The 19,058-nt window shown below is 45.8% G+C and overlaps 1 protein-coding gene across 1 annotated transcript in view; it reads left to right on the top strand.

Annotated features, from left to right (window-relative positions):
* Positions 1-17,432, top strand: part of LOC148004552 (ubiquitin-conjugating enzyme E2 R2-like) — a 29,765-nt gene extending 12,333 nt beyond the window's left edge. The window contains exons 3-4 of the mRNA XM_087559344.1: positions 9,064-9,198; positions 15,990-17,432. Coding sequence (XP_087415470.1) covers positions 9,064-9,198; positions 15,990-16,209 — 355 coding nt within the window. The 3' untranslated portion in view covers positions 16,210-17,432. The remainder of the gene's footprint in view (positions 1-9,063; positions 9,199-15,989) is intronic.
* The last annotated feature ends 1,626 nt before the right edge of the window (positions 17,433-19,058 follow it).

Raw genomic sequence — 19,058 nt, 5'->3', positions numbered from 1 at the left:
TCCCAAACACACAGGGAGTACAGACATCTGCTCCTTGAAACTTCGTTTGGGCGTATATGTGGTGTGTCTCATTCTGTTTGAAACTGTGAACAGAATCTTTCCTGCGTTTGTAACGTTCTCTCTTGCTATTGCATGAGGGTGTGTTGGACGGCTTTCAAGGTAAAAGTGTATCCTGGTGACCAGCATGCTAAGGAATACTGCAGAATTCACATCATGCAACAGACCTCACACAACAGATTTATTGGAGAGTTGGGGGACGTGAAAGGTGATGGCCTTTGAGTAGGGATAAGAGAGAGAGCAGCTGTGATGGCTCAGGTTTATAGGAGGGCATGGGGCATGGGCGAAGGGAGGATGTGCACAGTGCTGGCAGTGGACTCATCACATCGGCCTGTAGTGACGGTGACTGAAGGTGGAGTTGGGATAGGGGAGCACCTGATTCTGGAACGTGTGCAGTTCCTAGTTGACTGACACATGCACCTGCATCAGTCTGAAGTGTTGGCTCCCAGAGCAGTGCTGGTTGGGGCTATGATTTTCATCATCTGCTTCTTTCTTTCTTTCTTTCTTTCTTTCTTTCTTTATTTATTTATTTATTTATTTAAGATTTATTTATTTATTATATATAAGTACACTGTAACTGTACTTCAGACACACCAGAAGAGGGCATCAGATCACATTACAGATGGTTGTGAGCCAATATGTGGTTGCTGGGATTTGAACTCAGGACCTCTGGAAGAGCAATCAGTGCTCTTAACCACTGAGCCATCTGTCTAGCCCCTGCTTCTTCTTCTTACATTAGAATTTACTCCTTATTAGATCCTTTAACTTTTGTGTTTAAATTGTGTTATGTATATATAAAGGGAGAGGGAGAGAGACAGACAGACAGACAGACAGACAGACAGACAGACTGACCTCAGGTGCTGAGGTCCGAGGCCAGAGCTATGGAAATCAGTTCTCTCTTTCCATCAAGAACCAATTCTGTTCATCAGGTAGCAGGCTCTTTTTTTCCATCCAACTTGCCAACCCCACCTGGGTGATTCTGAGGAGCTTAGGCAGCCCAACTAGTTATGGTTTTGATGTAGTAAGAAATATACTTCGTGGACAGTGTCGTGGTGCACACCTTTAACCCCAGCATTCTGGAGGTAGAGGCAGGAGGATCTCGGTGAGTTTGAGGCCAACTTGGTCTACATAATACATGTGCAGCCAACACCACACAGGAAGAGCTTGTCTTGGGGGGTGGGGTGCAGACAAAGAGAAGGTAAAGACTTGTTGCTTCTGTGAGGTGCAGTCTCTGTTATGCTCCCCTGGTGCTGAAAGTCGTGAGTCAGTGAGGAAGCAAAGCAGCTCCACAGCACCTGTCAGGGAGCTGCCTGGGGCCCTGTGTGCTGTCAGGTGGGGGATGACGATTTGCTTCCCCTGCCAGAGGGCAGAATAGCTGCCAGCTGCATGCGTGTGTCGCCCCAGTCCACTCCACATGGCACATCTAATCTGAATGCTGAGTACATGAAAAATATTTTAAATATTTTGTTTAAATGCATTCTACTTCTTTGCTTTGAGAAGAACCCTTTATAGCAAAGGCTTTGAATAGGGACTATGGTAACAGACTAAGTAGGGAAAGTTTCATTTATTCCACTCTAAGGTCATCAAGTGTCTAGGAGGCAGCCTGAGAGGGCCCTGTTCTGCTTCCCAGGCTACTGTGAGCTGCAGGTGAGCAGACAGTGTACTTTGTTTCCCATGGTCAGCTGTGGTCTGAAAGGATTGAGAAAGTCTAGCAACAAACAGCTTACAAGTTTGAAATTGTGCTCCCCGCTTGTGTTCTGACTGTGTGTTGCACACCCCTTAGTCACTTAGCAGCTGTCGTCCTCACCAGGGCAGCATCACTTTGTTCTCCTTGGCCCCAGTGCAAGGGTAGTTAGGAGGCAAAGCTTAAAGGAAGCGTTGCAGGAACCAGGCCGGTGGAGCGCACAGGCCTGCTTTCCTCAGAGGACAGAAGGAGGATGGCTGGTTACCCAGAATCCTGGAGTGAGAGAAACAGAGGCCCCTGCTATCCTGTTAGGAGCCAGCCTCCACCCAAATCCTCAGAGTGTGTTCGGCTCTAATCCTGGGCTTTGCCTTCAGTGAGGAGGACTCATCCTTACGAAAGAAACCCAAGTACCCTGCGTTCTCCATTGTGAGAATCCACCCTATGGTTATTACGAATCCTCTCGGCCCGAGCCCCGTGTCCTGTTTCCAGTCGGTAGCCTTGATCCTCAGAGTGAAGGTCTCAGGTGCTCTGCCGAGGTCGGGCATCTGTAAAGGAGTTTTTATGTAGCTGTCCCCAAGGCTTTGCTGTGAGACCTGTCATGTGGAGACCACACCCCAACCCCTGGTTTACATCAGATTTTACTGTGTTTAACTGTGTAAGAAGATTAAGCCACAGGATCAGACTTTGTGGAAGTTTTGGTCCAGCGTCACTGACTAAGTAAGGTTGTAGTGAGTTTTCATCCTCATCTCTTTGAGGTTCAGTTTCCACCAGCTGTGATACCTGCAGGGACTCCCCAGCAGAAGTGATGCTATAAACCAGATGGCCCTGAACTCACACACATCCACCTGCCTCTGCCCCCCAGCGCTGGGATTACAGGAATACGGCCATGCCTGCTTCTGTTGTGTTTCCCGCACTTAGTGTAGGGATGAACACTGTAGGTCGCTGTTACATTTCCAGTCTGGTCCTGTGGAGTTTGAGGTATCCTGAGGATAAGTTTTTAAGAGTTCATTTAAAGTTGGTCACACACCCCCATCCTGGTTATCCCTTGAAGTGTGAGTGTGGTGCTTATTACTCAGGCCGGGCTGGTGCACACCCTGGCTTTGAGGAAGTGGTCTCCCTGTATTGGTGGTGCTTCTTTTTAGAGGCTGAGTGTTGACTCCATGTCTCTGATTCTTTACTTTGGGGAATAAGCCTCTGCCCTGATAGAAAGCCTGGAACGAGATTTTTAATCATTACATCCCTTCCTGGATGCTGCTGTATTCCTCCTGTTTACCAGGAAGTCACACTATTTTTCCTCGGTTACTTGTGGTGGCACAAACTTTTAATCTTAGCCCTCAAGTGGTAGAGATTGTAGATTGTGAGTTCAAGGCCAGCCCAGTCTACACAATGAACATAAGACTACAGTAAGATCCTCTCTGGAGAGAAGGGAGAGAGGGGAGAAGAGCTCTTTATCCTAACAGGGAGGTGTGTTCTGCTCTCACCAGGCTGTTTTGTTGTTGGGCGGCTCTGGAGTCACGCCCTAGGGTGCTTGCGGCCTTTGTCCCTTTGCTTTAGAGCTGGTTACTCTTTTGGGTCTTGTGTCTCTGTGCTGCATGATGTTGGTTGTTACTTCAGTCTGAAACCGCCTTGTCTGCTTGGCACTACCTGGTGGTCTTTGGGAGCCAAGTCAGGAACGTGTCCACTCATGATTCGCAACAATGGCGAATCTTTCTCTCTCTTTTTTTTTTTTTTTGTTTCTGTTATTTGTTGAGACAAAGGTTTCGTTTTGTTGTTGTTTGTTTTGTTTGTTTAAAATAAACCCAGGGATTTACTGTTAGCCTAGCTGACCTTGATCTCGGGCCTCCATCTCCTGCATGCTGGGATTACAGGCACGCACCAGCACGCTTTGGAGGTTCTCTCTTTTAAAGGTTTTTTAAAGATTTATTTTATGTATGAGTACATTATAGCTGTACTTCAGACTCACCAGAAGAGGGCATCAGATCTCATTACAGATGGTTGTGAGCCACCATGTGGGTTGCTTGGATTTCAACTCACTACCTCTGGAAGAGCAGTCAGTGCTCTTAACCACTGAGCCATCTCTCCAGCCCTGGAGGTTCTTTCTAAAGATGGTAAATTGCTAGATTTGTTTGAGGGTTACTTGTGGAAGTGCTATGTCCCCTGTGTAGCTCTGGCTGGCCAAGCATTTGTTCTGCAGACTGCTTTGCCATGTATTTGCTGCCTCTGCCTCCCAAATGTTCAGCAGGTGTAATGATGCCACCTGTGAAAGACAGTCAGATGGACAGGTGATCTTCCAATCAGCACTGCTGCTGAACTGTCAGCGTTTAGCAGCCTGCCTGACCGAGGCACTGTCAGTAAATTCTGAATCCGGTCTAGTTGTGCTCACATCTGTGACTGTTGGCATGTGAGTGTGTGAATCCATAAGGAAGAGTTGTGTGCAAGGGTTTTTGTCACCTAAAGAGTATGTGGAACCTTTTAAGAGCTGGAGTCCATACAGTTGTGGGAATTGAGTAGAGCAATAAACAAGAAAAAAAAATCCAGTTGTTATCTACTGAAGTTTGATGGTTTTGCCATCTCTGAAGGACTGAAGTCCAGGAACCCCATGAGGACAATGCTGGTGAGTGGTCCTTTGTCTCCTGTTTGTGGGAAACGGCCAGAAACCGACTCTAGTTCTTGCCGTGGCCTGACCTGACAGCTGCTTTCTCTGAGGTCCTCTCCAGAAGTACCTGTCATCTCTCCTTTTCCTAAAAGGTGGAAAAGTGGTCTTGGTAGGTGCGAATGGGGGGACCCCATCCAGCAGCCACAGATGCAGGTATGAGTTTCTTGTCTGGTCTTCTACAACCTGTTGAAAGGGAGAGATCCAGGGTCTGCTGCAAGCATTTGTCAGCAAAATGGGCACAGCGAAGGGGTTTTGTTTTGTTTTTGGAGAGACAGGGTAGTTTGTTCAGGTTGCTCTGTCTGTGTAGGTCATGTTAACTTTGAAGTTTGCGCTCCTTATTGTCCTGCCTTCCTCCAACTGCTTGGTGTGTGTCTCCACCATGCTTATCTCTGTGAGTAAAGGCCCTGCCTTATAAACCTGGAGGTCTGAGTTCCATCCCCAGCACCCACAGAAAGGTGGAATGAGAAGACTGGTTCCACATAGACACCTTCATACCTATGTGACGTGTGTGCACACGCATACACACAACACTTCATACACTCATGCAAATTTTTACGTTACTTTTTTACTTACCTGTCTTGCGTGAAAGCTGTTTGATCTCCAGAGGCATGCCTCCCCAATCTTAGGGGGCTTTTGTGGTTGTTGCTGAGGTTGTTTCTGAGACAGGGTCTTTCAACATAGCTCTGGCTATCCTAGAACTTACTATGTAGACCAGGCTGGCCTTTCAGTCTTAGTTTTTAGACTTTGCACTTTTGTGCAGTTCACCAGGGAATCCTTGTTTTTGCATTATGTCCTGGGAACATCAGCAACAGCGTCCCAGCACTGCTCAGCCGACACCATTAAAATGTCACAGTTGCTTTAGCAGCATAAACAGAAAGACCCAATATGTCAACCATTGAAACTACTTTTTTTACCATGTGTTGCTCTGTTCCCCAGTTAGAACTGGATTCTTTCCCAGATGTCCTCTCTAAATATCTTTTCCATGTTGAAATATACAATAAGGACAGTATTAACTGGGTTATCTTTTGGTATTACTGTCTGCCTTTTCAAAGATCCTTCTAATTAGCAGAGTCAGGGTAGAATATAGAGTTGATGTCAGTGATAGCAGCACTGTGTGGAGTTTACCTCTGACAGATTATAATAAACCTGTAAATCCCATCCACCAATCCCTGGGTTACGCTCAGGTTTTTAAGAACGAGCTCTTTTTGCTTTCTCAATGCTCTTCGGGGTGGGTGGGTATGGCCTGGGGAGGGAAACACAAGGCCAGGCTGTTTTCTGTTTATTTGTTTAGTTCCCTCGCTTACCTATGTATTTAAATATTTATTTAGAAACAAGGTCTCACTATATGGCTTTGACTGGCTAAGAACTTGCTGTGTAGACCAGGCTGGCCTCAAAGCAGACATGCCATTCCCTCTCTCCCTTGTGACTCCCTTGGTTTCTGTGAGAGCCAGGCTCTCGCTCTGGCTCCTGCACCTCAGGTGTGCTGAGATTGCACACATCGCCTCCTCCCTGCCTGCTTGGTGGCTTAGCCAGCTGATTGCTGTAAAACAGTTTTTTTAAAAAATCTATTTGATTTTAATTATGCATTTGTGTATCTGTCTGTGGGTATGTGCATGTGATCAAAAAGACCAGAGGTTTCAGATCCTTAGGATCTGGAGTTAAGCGACTGTGTGAGTGCCTGATGTGGGATTGTGTGTGTTGGGTGCTACATAGCAGATTTGGGTCTAGAACAATAGTACTTGCTCTTAGCCACTGAGTCCTCTCTCTATCCCCGAAACATATTTGAGAATTTCTTTTTGTAATTTATTCTCTCTCTCTGTCTCTCTCTCTCTCTATCTCACACACACACACACCCCTCTCTCTCTCTCACACACCCCTCTCTCTGTCTCTCTCTCTCTGTTTCTCTCTGTCTCTGTCTCTGTCTCTCTCTCCATGTCTCTCTCTGTCTCTGTCTCTCTCTCTGTCTCTCTCTGTCTCTGTCTCTCTCTCTCATACACACACACAGACACCCCTCTCTCTGTCTCAGTCTCTCTGTCTCTGTCTCTGTCTCTCTCACACACACACATACACACCCCTCTCTCTGTCTTGGTCTCTCAGTCTCTGTGTCTCTCTGTCTCTGTCTCTCTGTCTCTGTATCTCTCTTTCTCTCTCACAGACACACAGACACACACACACACACACACACACACACACAAACACACACAGACACCTCTCTGCTCAGAGTAATGCAAGACCTCCCAAGTACATCGGCTGAGACCAGGCATAAACCCTCCTTGCAGCCCAGTGGGAGGATCACAGTCCAGGAGCAGTCAAGAGAGTCAGAGATGAGACCCACAAGAACACTGAGCTACACAACCATAACATACAGACAACCTGGCACATACCCACGCAGACTGTAATTGTCACTTCCCTCTCTGAGCCTCTATGTATGTTTCTGTGGGCTGTGTTCTCCTGGTGTCCTTGACCCGTCTGGCTCCCATATTTCCTTCTCCCCCATTTCTATGGGGTTCATGAGCCTGATGGAGACCTCCAGCCTGGACTAGCACTCCCCTTAGTGTCTGGCCGTGAGCCTCTGTATCAGTCCCCTCTGCTGCCAAGAAGCCTCTTTGATGACGGGTAGGTGAGGCATCATTAGGAACCATTTGTTTTTTGTTTTGTTTTCCTATCATAGGTCTCTGGGCTGTCCAGTTAGTGTCAGGCATAGGCTTCCTCTTGTGGGGTGGGCCTCAAAGAAGACCAGTCATTGGTTGGCAACTCCCACCAGTTCTGGACACCTTTACCCAGGTGCATCTGCAGGAAGAACAGATTGTAGGTGGAAGGTCTTGTGGCTAGGCCCACCACTGGTTACAGCCTTGGTTACAGAAGACGGTCTGTTCAGGCTCCGTATCCTCTGTTACTAGGAGTCCTCCCTAAAGTCATCCTCGTGGGTTCTGGGGAGCTTGCACTACACTAGGTTTCCACATCACCCCATAAATGCTCTCCAGTTCCTGCAGTCTCTCCCTGTGTTCTCTGTGTCCCCCACCTTGCCCTGATCCCTTTATTTCCCTCCTCCTCAGCAGAATCTACTCCCTTCCTATTTCCCTTCCTAGGGAGAGCCCTACTTGTTACGTAGCCAGCCTCCTGGGTCTGTGGACTTTAGCATTTGCCCTTGACAGCTCATCTGCACTTCTTGACGAGTGTGTTCCACGTTGTCTTTCTGGGTCTGAGTTACCCCACTTGGGATTACCTTTTCTAATTCCATTCATTTGCCTGCAAATTCCATGATATCATTTTCTTAACAGCTGAGTAATACTCCATTATATAAAGGTATCACATTTTCTTTATTTATTCCTCTATTCAGGGACATCTGGGTTGTTTCCCACTTTTGGCTATTATGAATAAAGCTGTGAACATAGTTGAGCATGTGTCCTTTTGAAAGCATGGAGCCCCAAGAGTGGTATAGCTGGGTCTTGAGGTAGATCTAGTCCCAGTTTCTGAGGAACTGTCATACACGTTTGCACTCCCCCCAGCAATGGAGGAGCGCTTCCTTTGTCCACATCTTCACCAGCCTGAGCCATCCCTTGTGGTTTTGATCTCGGCCATTCTGACAGGTGTGAGGTGGACTCTCAGGGTCATTTTGATTTTCATCTCTCCGATGGCTGAGATGCTGGAACATTTCTTTAGGTGCGTCTCAGCCATTTGGGATTCTTCTATTGAGAATCCTGCTTACCTCTGTGTCCCAGAGTTGGATTATATGGTTTGTTGATGTCCAGTTTCTTGAGTTCTTTATATAATTTTGGATATTGGCCCACTGTTGGATGTGGAGTTAGTGAAAATCTTTTCTATTCTTGTAGGCTGCCGTCTTGTCCTATTGAAAGTGTCCCTTTTCTTACAGAATATTTTCAGATTCATGAGCTCCCATTTACTAATTGTCGAACTCAGTGCCCATGGTATGGGTGCTGTGTTGAGGAAGTTGTCTCCTACAGCTCTCCCCACTGTCCCCTCTGTCAGGTTCAGTGCGTCTGGCTTTATGTTGAGGTGTTTGATTCACTTAGACTTTGGTCTGTGCAGGGTGGTAGCTATGGACCCATATGCATTCTTCTATGCAGACGTCCAGTTAGAGCACAGCATTTGATTTCTGAGTTTGTCTTTGTTGGATGGGTATTTTGTTTCTTGGTTTCTGTTATTTGTGGCCTGTGTTGAACTGGGGAGTCTCCACTAGAGTTCAGGGCTGAGTTCTCGAGCCTCTGATACAGCAGGGATGTGCTGGGGACACAGAGTAGTCCTGTGTGGGTGGCCTACCTGGAGTTCTGGTGGTTGAAGTGGCTTCTGGTCCTAAGGGAAAATTTTTTTTAAAAAATGACATTTACTGTGTGTATTTATATTTGCATGTTGTGGCCTGGAATCATAAAGCAACTGTGAGGCATTCTTGTCCTCTGTCCTTTTCACTCAATGATCCAGGCATAGCATCAGGCTTGGTGGCAAGTTCCTTTACCTGCTGGGCCATCACACTGGCCCCTGAAAACAAAATTGCATAATCCACTTTTCATAAGTCTTCAAGTACTATGACTCAAATTTGCATCAGAAATTTTTTAAGGGGAAAAACTTTAAAACTGTAGTTTCTTAAAAACTGCTTGTGGACACGATGGACGTGGAGCTTCACTGTGAGTTCTTCTTTCCTTCTCAGGACTATCGTGCTGAGTGTAATCTCCCTGCTTAATGAGCCCAACACCTTTTCTCCAGCCAATGTGGATGCTTCAGTCATGTTCAGGAAATGGAGGGACAGCAAAGGAAAGGACAAGGAGTACGCTGAGATCATTAGGTAAGGCAGATCAATCGTGTGCATTCTGGATCTAAGGGGTTAAGTTCAAACTTCAATATTCTGTGTACTTTAGAACAATTCTCAGTTGAATTTATGGAGTAGAAACCTGATGAATTTAGGTATTGAAAGAGAACCCAAAACAGAAACACAACACAGTAAAAAAAAAAATTGTTGTGCCCACCTCAGCCGGCAAGGAAGGTGCAACACAGTCGTATTTTTCTCAACAGCCTTTATTGTAGGACCACCTCTTTGCTGATATGGGACCTCGAGCAGAAAAAGTGCTTGCCTTATATACACAGCAGGCTGAGGCTATGTTAATTGTCCTTCAGGGATTGGGGGAGCATGAATCCCTCATCAGCATATTAACGTCCTGGCCAAGTGACGCCAGGTGCAAAACCCGAGCATGCGTGGTACCGTTGTTCACCACAGGTGGGTGCCAGATCACCTCATTATCCTACGGCTGCCCTGGCAAGGGGACAAGCCTGCGCATGCGTGATAAGTTGTTTACTACCAGACGGGACTGGATGTCAGTGCCATCTTTGTTTTACCACGCTGCTCCCTACATCTCCCCGTTTTTTGTTTAATAAAATGACTGGTCTAGATCTGGGTGTCACGTCAATCTTGTCATTGCTCTTGTCTTACGTCATTCTTGACAATGACTTGGCCTTACCCGTCGTTGGGTTACCCTATCTCCACCATGCCCCATGTCTTAGGTTGGTCCGAGCTCAAGGAAAGTTGCCCGTCTCTGGATACAATGACTCCACATGACAGTGACAAACATGATCTAGGGCGAACTCTTAATCTTTCAAAGATGCCAGCCATATGTTGGGAGAAGCACCATTTTCAATGGTGGTCATAGCCTGGTAAACAACCACTTTGTGTCTGGCATGTTCTCTTTTTAAACGGCCAATAAGCCAGAGACATACTCTGCATCCCAGGAGGACAATAGCTCCCCAGGAAAACATGTCCGCCCACTCCTTAAAAAGGGAGAAAGCATTAGTAATCCATGAGGTAAAATCTTCAACTGTGATGGGGTCCAACCTGCAGTGTTGTTGAGGACAGCAATCTGTATCAGCAATTGTCTTGATAGTTGTTCTGCTTTCATGGACCAGTTTTTTTTTTTTTTTCAGATAATTTGAGATTTCTTTGTTCTGATGAGAATGTTGAGAAAAGTTAGCTCGCAAAGGAATAATGCATAAACTCTAAAGGAGGAAACGCAGGACAGCTGCATCATATGATACAGTGCTTCAATTTGTTAATCATTAGTCTCATGTCTAGATTTATCAAAACATCTCTGTCCCACAGTGTCACGGGAATGTCTATAACATAGGGAGTAATCTTTCCTGATCCCTTCTGTATCCTTCCATGTCAATTCTTTGGAGCTTATTAAAGGAGCCATTTTGTACCCTAGACCATGTAGGGCCTGAGATGATGTTTGTGTAGGCCACCTAGGTGGCCAGTCATGAGCAGAGATAATACTACGATCTGCTCCAGTGTCCAACAGGCCAAGGAATGATCGTCCCTCTACAGTCAATGTTAACATTGGATGATCAACCAGTTCCAATGAGATAAAGGCAAATCGGGAGCCTGTAGATCCTAAGCCCCTGTCCCCTCTGATTCTATTTTCTGCAGGAAAACGCTTATGTAAGCTGGCAGAAGCAGCATTTGAGCGATTCTGTCTCCAGGGGAAATTGCAGTAATTCCCTGGGGGGAGGCTACCAGGACTTTTACTATGCCTAAATAATCAGGGTCAATTACTCCGGGCACAATCTGTAAACCCTTCAGGGCAGAGGAGGAGCGTCCCAACAATAGCCCAACTGTATCTTTAGGGAGGGGTCCTCTAAAATCTGTGTCTACAGGCTGCACTCCCATTTGGGGGGTTAATATGAGTCTGGTGGTGGAGTGAAGGTCCAGTCCTGCGGAGCCTTTAGTGGCTCTCCTCGGTCCTTCGGGTGGCGAAGGAAAGGCCAAGGCCTCTGATTGTCCTGTCCCTGTCTGTTGCCCTGTAGAGCCCCATATATTTGAGGGCCCTGGGGATGTGGGCCCCGTTGTCCATTTTTTGGCCATGCACCACCATATCCTGTCGCTAGGGGTCGGCCATCCAAGTCCTTCACAGATCTACACTCATTTGTCCAGTGGCTTCCCTTCTTACACCGTGGACATAGTCCAGGCTGCTTAGGTTTATCACTAATTCTTCCCTTATTCCTTTCAGGACACTGTCTTCGATAATGTCCTTTACAGTCACATTTGAAACAGGTATCCGTGGTGGTGGTTTTCCTTAACTGTATCACAGCTGCCGCTAGGCCAGCATTAGTCAATGGTCCTCCCAGTTCCCTGCAGACTTTCATCCAAATTTCTAAATCTTTATGTTTGTATGGTGTTATAGCAGTCCTACATTCTTTTGTACATTGCTCATACACTAGCTGCTTAATGAGAGGCACGGCCATATCAAGGTCTCCGAAGATCTTGGTAGCAGCCTCTACCATGCGGGCCACAAAGTCTGAAACCTGCTCTGTGGGCCCTTGCAGAACCTTGGTAAGGTTCCCGGAGACTGTGCCCCTATTAGGCAGTGCTTTCTATGCCTTGATAGCTAGTTCATTAATTTGGCTATAGACTTGTTCTGGATAACCAGTCTGGTTCAGAGTGAATCTCCCTAGACCCAAAAGCATGTCAGCGTCCCAATGTCTCTGAGGGTCTACTCCTGAGGCCAGATTAATGGCGGCCTGAGTATTAGCATAGTCAAAAAGATAAGATTTCCAATCTAAGTATTGACCTGAGGAGAGGCAGGCTTTAACCAGACTCCCCCAATCCCCAGAAGTGAGGCAGTACCTAGAAATAGCCTCAACTTGAACCACAACAAAAGCTGTATTGACCCCATAGGTTCTGACTGATTCTGTCAATTGTTTTATAGTCTTAAAGTCAATGGGTTCATGATATCGATGCCCGTTAGCATCCAGAAACACTGGAAAACTTAATCCCATCTCTTTCTACACGTCTGGGCAAAAGGAAGTAGCTTTTGTAGACTTCACCATGCTTTTATATTGAGGGTTATACGGAGGTGCTGTTGGTATAACCGCTTTTTTGCCTAATTGTCTGTCTCGTTGCCACATGGCACTAGCGTGTGGCCAGTATGGATCATATCTCTCCCTCTCACACTGAGCAGCCTCTTCCTCGAGATCAGCCTCATCATTCTCAAAATCCAGTCTCAAAAACACTGAGTCTATCCTTCATGCTACAAGGTTTGACTGCCAATTACTACATATGAACGCATGATGGTGCGGTCTCCAATACCTCAACAAAGAGACATTGCCTTAAAATCTTTTAGAAGCCTGGTTTTTAGGATAAGATTTCCATAAAAATATTATCCCAATTTAGACCTGTTTCCCTAGATTGGCTCATGCCACATGTTGTCTAGAATGACTCCACCCAAATTTACCAGTTTTATGTCAACTTTCTGTTACCAATGTTACATTTTTTAATTATATCCAATAACTTAAGAGCCAATAGTCCATAACCAAGGCATGTAGAGAATATTTATACATTTAAAAGCAATCAGAAACAAAATTGAAGTGGCTACACATATCTTTAATATTTAAACCAATCACCATTTTTACTTTTTCTAGCTGTAGTTTTAAGAGAAACACCTCGTTACCTGATGAGTCCAATAATCATGGTCAAAGATTTTTCTAAGAGAAACAGCCATCAGTTCCATTACCTTAGAAACAGTGAAGCTCCTGGTGTCTTTAGGATCGGCTAGTATAAAAATTTAGCCAGCCCGCTGGGGAGCTTGTCCAGCAAACTTAGGCTTCTAGCTACAGATGCAGTCTCCAAAAGCCAGTTGAAACTTTTTTATTTAATTGTTCCTTTATTGAAAGGAGTTAAAGCTACATCAATGGGTGAATCAACCAGCATTTAAAATTTTAACCTTTTCTTTTAAACATGAAACACAAAACATTCAAGCAACGAGAAGCAAAACCCAGACATAAATTGACATACATGGACAGCTTGGTGCACCAAGGACAGACAATAGACATAGAGGAAAAGAACTAGATGGTGTTCCACCAAAGGGACCCAGACATCCTACCTAAAGAACCCAGAACCAGAAATAAGCACTTCTCCAATAGGAACCAGCAGGAAGGCAAGACATCTCCCACCTCCTTCTGTTCTCAGGAGAGCTTCAAAAAACTTAAGTTCATTTCCTTCTTTTGTCAAAGCATCTGTGGAGAGTTTGGGAGGACTGTTTTTCTCAACCCCATTCTCTCTCTTGTCTAGGGTGTAAACTGTCTCTAGTCAGGGTCCAAAGACTAAAAGCATCTATGAGAATCGACTTTGCTTCTGTAGATTTTAACATAACTCTAAAAGAACACATACACAAAAACATTTTACCATTATTACCTTGTCCCCTTTTGACCACTACCACTACCCCAAATCTTTATCTTTGTACATGCTTTCAATTTCTGTGATCCTTCTGAAATCTGGTTACTGGGGCCTTTAAAATCTGTATCCACCACCTGAGTTCCCATTCGAGAGGTCAATACCAGTCTGGTGGTGGAACTGAGGTTGAATCCTGTGCTTCCTTTTGTTGCTCTGCAGGGCGGCCCCAGACCCAATGGTTCTACCTTTAGTTTCACTTTCTCTAAGCTGTCGGCGATGCTTTCTAGATTGTCTGACATTTCTAAGGTCAAGGCTTTTAAAGAAGAATATATCTTATTTGTTTCCTGGTCCTGATTATCCTCTTTTTTTATCTCTGCCTTCGCTCTCTACCTTTTATCTCCTTTTCTTTTCTTTTTTCTCTCGAGACCTTTTCTCTCTCCGACATACTTTCTTGTTGCTCTGCAAGGACCCTCTGACCTGTCCTAACGGCTCTAACGGCTTCCTCACATCATTTATCCTCTACGCAGGCACAGACCATTCGTCAACGAGGTTTTGGTCTGGGTTTAAGCTTGCCCTCTGTGGCTTCTCTATCCCACACAAAGAAAAAAAGAAACAAAATTACAAGCCCTTCCCACAAAGGATTCATTGGAAACAACATTGCCATAGTTCACAAACCTTTCGGCCTCTATACCAAGGCTTTCATCTTCTCTGCTTACCTCCAGAGAACCTTATCATCCCTTATCCGGGAATTTACCGATGTCACCGTCCTGAATTTGAAGAGTTCTGAATCCATGAGAATGTCCTCAGGTTACTGTACAGACCACCAGTTGTTGTGCCCACCTCGGCTGGCAAGGAAGACACAACACAGTCGGATTCTTCTCAACAGCCTTTATTGTAGGACCACCTATTTGCTCATACGGGGACCTGGAGCCGAAAAAGCGCTCGCCTTATATATACAGCAGGCTGAGGCTATGTTAATTGTCCTTCAGGGATTGGAGGAGCATGAATCCCTCATTAGCATATTAACGTCCTGGCCAACTGACGCCAGGTGCAAAACCCGCGCATGCGTGGTACCGTTGTTCACCACAGGTGGGCGCCGGATCACCTCATTATCCTACGGCTGCCCTGGCAAGGGGACAAGCCTGCGCATGCGTGATAAGTTGTTTACTACCAGACGGGACTGGATGTCGGTGCCATCTTTGTTTTACCGAGCTGCTCCCTACAAAAAATAAATAAAGAGAATTCACTGGACAGGAGTGTAGAACTTCTGGGCTTGTTTTGGTTATGTGTGTATCTGTGTGTGTGTGTGTGTGTGTGTGTGTGTGTGTGTGTGTGTGTGTGTACATGCATGCGTGCGAGGCAGTTTAAACCAGTCTGGCCTTGAACACAGAAATCCGGCCTCTGCCTCCCAAGTAGTGGGATTACAGTGTCCATCCCTGTGCACTGCTTATGTTTAGTGGTCAGCCACTGGGGTGAGTGAGTCATATCAAGAATCGAAGGTATTTAGTGTAAACTGTAAAGACCTGTAGGAGCTACAAGAACATCCATGTGCAAGGCCTGGCAACAAATTGAAACTTCTGGAAAGTGGTGTTCTTTTCAGTTTCTCCAGTAGCCACACCTCCCCAGTCTCAATGGCTGTTTTTGTACTTTAGGCGAGAAGCTATTTACACTTAGAGAGGCAGCATTTTGTGGCAGAGCTGTTATCTGCCAAGCCCTCACAGGACAATGGAAAACAGAACCCAGCAGGAAAAGGATGAAGGCCAGGTGGTACCCACAGCCCTGCACATTGCACAGATGCAGGGCGTGGCTCAGATGCAGTACCTCTTACCTAGCATTCGGCCCTGCCACTCCAGACACAGGGTGACTAGGTGACTGAGGGAACCTAGAGGGTGAGGGGAAAGTCTGGCCTAGTAATCAGCTGCATGAATGCAAGGCACTAAGCATGCTGGGCCTCTGGCTCATGTGTGCAGGAGTTCGGAACCCGCATATAGAGCCAGTAGTCCACATGCGTCCACAATCCCCAACCCTTAGCAGGAGATGGGAGGCAGAGGACAGAGCTTTGAAATACTCTTGAGCTAGCCTGATCTCTGCAGCAGCAAACGAAGGAGACCTTGCTGCAAACAAGGCTGAAGTGTTAGGGCAAAGACTCTCCATGACACGAAGGTGCCTGATGGTTGAGAGCCTTGGCGTGATGCAAGATGTCTGCTCTGTGTGGCCTGAGACACGTGAGTGACAGGGAGTCTTGGTTATGCACAGTTATAAGACTCACCTAATCCAAGTGTGCTGGCTTTCCCTAATAATCCAGCACTCCCAGCGAAGGGCTGGAGGATTATAGAGGCGAAGCCACGTGGGTTAGCCTGAGACCCTCTCTAGATAGACAGACCTCTACAAATGTTCCTGTGTTGTCCTCTGTCCAGGAAACAGGTCTCATCCATGAAACCTGAAGCAGAAAAGGATGGAGTGAACGTCCCCACAACCCTGGCAGAATACTGCATCAAAACTAAAGTGCCTTCCAATGACAACAGCTCAGATTTGCTTTATGACGACCTGTATGATGACGACATTGATAACGAAGACGAGGAGGAAGAAGATGCCGACTGTTATAATGATGATGATTCTGGAAATGAGGAATTGTGACATGTTCCTTCAGTTCCCTGTACTGCCCTGACATCTCAGGCCAAAAGGAGGGAAGCAAGTGGGTATCTACAGTGGCCACTCAGCAAAAACTTACTCATGGGGTGGGAAGCAAACAGCCCCTGCTGACTCACTCCTCTTGCAGATCTCAGTTTGCTCCTTTTTATGGACCTTACTGGAGAGAAAGTTCCCTCCACAGAATGTCTGAATCCTTGCATTCTTCCCTCCATCACTGTATTGATTCTTTTTTTTTTTTAATTTTTTTATCTATATCAACTTGGGTATTTCTTATTTATATTTCAATTGTTATTCCCTTTCCCGGTTTCCGGGCCAACATCCCCCTAATCCCTCCCCCTCCCCTTCTATATTCGTGTTCCCCTTCCCATCCTCCCCACATTACCGCCCTCCCCCCAAAAATCACGTTCACTGGGGGTTCAGTCTTGGCAGGACCAAGGGCTTCCCCTTCCACTGGTGCTCTTACTAGGCTATTCATTGCTACCTACGAGGTTGGAGCCCAGGGTCAGTCCATGTATAGTCTTTGAGTAGTGGCTTAGTCCCTGGAATCTCTGGTTGGTTGGCATTGTTGTTCATACGGGGTCTCGAGCCCCTTCAAGCTCTTCCAAGCCTTTCTCTGATTCCTTCAAAGGGGGTCCCGTTCTCAATTCAGTGTTTTGCTGCTGGCATTCGCCGGTGTATTTGCTGTACTCTGGCTGTGTCTCTCAGGAGAGATATACATATGGTAACTGTCGGCTTGCACTTCTTTGCTTCATCCATCTTGTCTAATTGGGTGGCTATATATGTATGGGCCACATGTGGGGCAGGCTCTGAATGGGTGTTCCTTCCACCTCTGTTTTAACCTTTGCCTCTGTATTCCCTGCCAAGGGTATTCTTGTTCCCCCCTTTTAAAGAAGGAGTGAAGCATTCACATTTTGATCATCCGTCTCCAGTTTCATGCGTTCTGTGCATCTAGGGTATTTCAAGCATTTGGGCTAATAGCCAGTTATCAATGAGTGCATACCATGTGTGTTTTTCTGTGATTGGGTTACCTCACTCTGGATGATATTTTCCAGTTCCCTCCATTTGTCTATAATTTCATAAAGTCATTGTTTTTGATAGCTGAGTAATATTCCATTGTGTAGATGTCCTACATTTTCCGTATCCATTCCTCTGTTGGAGGACATCTGGGTTCTTTCCAGCTTGTGCCTGTTATAAATAAGGCTGCTATGAACATAGTGGAGCATGTGTCTTTCTTATATGTTGGGGCATCTTTTGGGTATATTCCCAAGAGAGGTATAGCTGGGTCCTCAGGTAGTGCAATGTCCAATTTTCTGAGGAACCTCCAGACTGATTTCCAGAATGGTTGTACCAGTCTGAAATCCCACCAACAATGGAGGAGTGTTCCTCTTTCTCCATATCCTCGCCAGCATTTGTTGTCACCTGAGTTTTTGATCTTAGCCATTCTCGCTGTTGTGATGTAAAATCTCAGGGTTGTTTTGATTTGCATTTCCCTTATGACTAAAGATGTTGAACATTTCTTTAGGTGTTTCTCAGCCATTACACATTCCTCTGCTGTGAATTCTTTGTTTAGCTCTGAACCAACAGCCACCACCCCTCAAACTTCCCCTCACCCTGTCTCTGCAGAGTGTTCACAGCAAAACACCTTTGTCTTTTTCTAGATTCTTGAAGAATTAGTCTGTTTAAGACATTGTGTTTAAAGCTGGGAGCCCACTGGGAGTCCACAAGTGCTGAATATAGTGGGTAGCAAAAGAAAATGGGAAAAAAAGAAAAAAGAAAAAAACAAAACCTAAAAAAAATAAAAATAAAAAAAATCCACAAAACAAACTTTAAAAAAAAAGCCAATTTCCCAAGGTTTAGCTGCTCCTTTACATTAGTGCATGTGCATTTGTTCAGCCCCGTGGTGGTGAGTTTTGTTTCTTTCCCTTCCTAAGGCTGGGCTGAGGTGGGCATCAGGGAATTACTCTTGCTAAGTCCGATGAAATGTGCTGCCTTTGTGAGACCATCCCAACATGGAGGCTGCAGCTACTCTGAGGAGATATCAGATTTTGCTTTTTGGAATGGATTGAGATCTAAAGCGTGAAATAAATATTCATACTTTACATAGAACTGAGCACTTGGTTGCTATTTATTTTAAAGGTAGGATAACTTTTTCCACCAGAAGGTGGGTCCGGGAGTGATGGTGGAAGTTAGTGTGTGTGAATTTCTAGTTCTGAAAACAGAACTATCCCAGTGTTGGTTGATGGCTCTGATGGGGAAGAATGAGGACTGCTGGTGGCCCCTGTTGGGAGAGGGTGGATCCCAGGTTTTTATTTAAGTAGCCACCTTTAATTACTCAGTATTAATCCTGGGTGCATGTGTTAAGATTTTGGTTTTCATTGAGCTGCTCATCTTGATAGTGATAATTGTGGATGTGTGCAACTTGGGAATGGTTGTCTACCTCATTGGATATGGTCTGGATTTCCTGCTCCTTTCAATGTACTTGGGCCAAGGAGTGCAAGCAGAGGTGGTTTATGGAGCTTCCCTGGGCTCCTGGCACTTGGGCTTTGTTCCCAGGTGTCAATCATGTGGCTCCCTGCAGCTTCATCCCAGACTTTAAAGAGGTTTTTGTTTAGCAACTGTGAAACCAGACTTCCAGAAGGATAGTGGGTTGAGATTCTTGTGTGCCAGGGTCCTTCCTTATCCTCAGATCACAGCTCAGAAAGAACCAAAGGGCAGAAGGGAACTGGGAAGGCCTGACCCTCCATAAGTAGACTATGCTTCCTCCTTCCATGGTTCCCCTTCCTTTCTGATCTCAGGGTTTTTTCATTCTCTCTTCACACTGCTCAATGAATGCG

The sequence above is a fragment of the Rattus norvegicus genome, chromosome 7 (assembly GCF_021556685.1).
Source record: "Rattus norvegicus strain SHRSP/BbbUtx chromosome 7, alternate assembly SHRSP_T2T, whole genome shotgun sequence".
In the NCBI taxonomy this organism is placed as follows: domain Eukaryota; kingdom Metazoa; phylum Chordata; class Mammalia; order Rodentia; family Muridae; genus Rattus; species Rattus norvegicus.
Note: the sequence above shows the minus strand (reverse complement) of the source record. Positions and strands in the feature narration are given on the sequence as shown.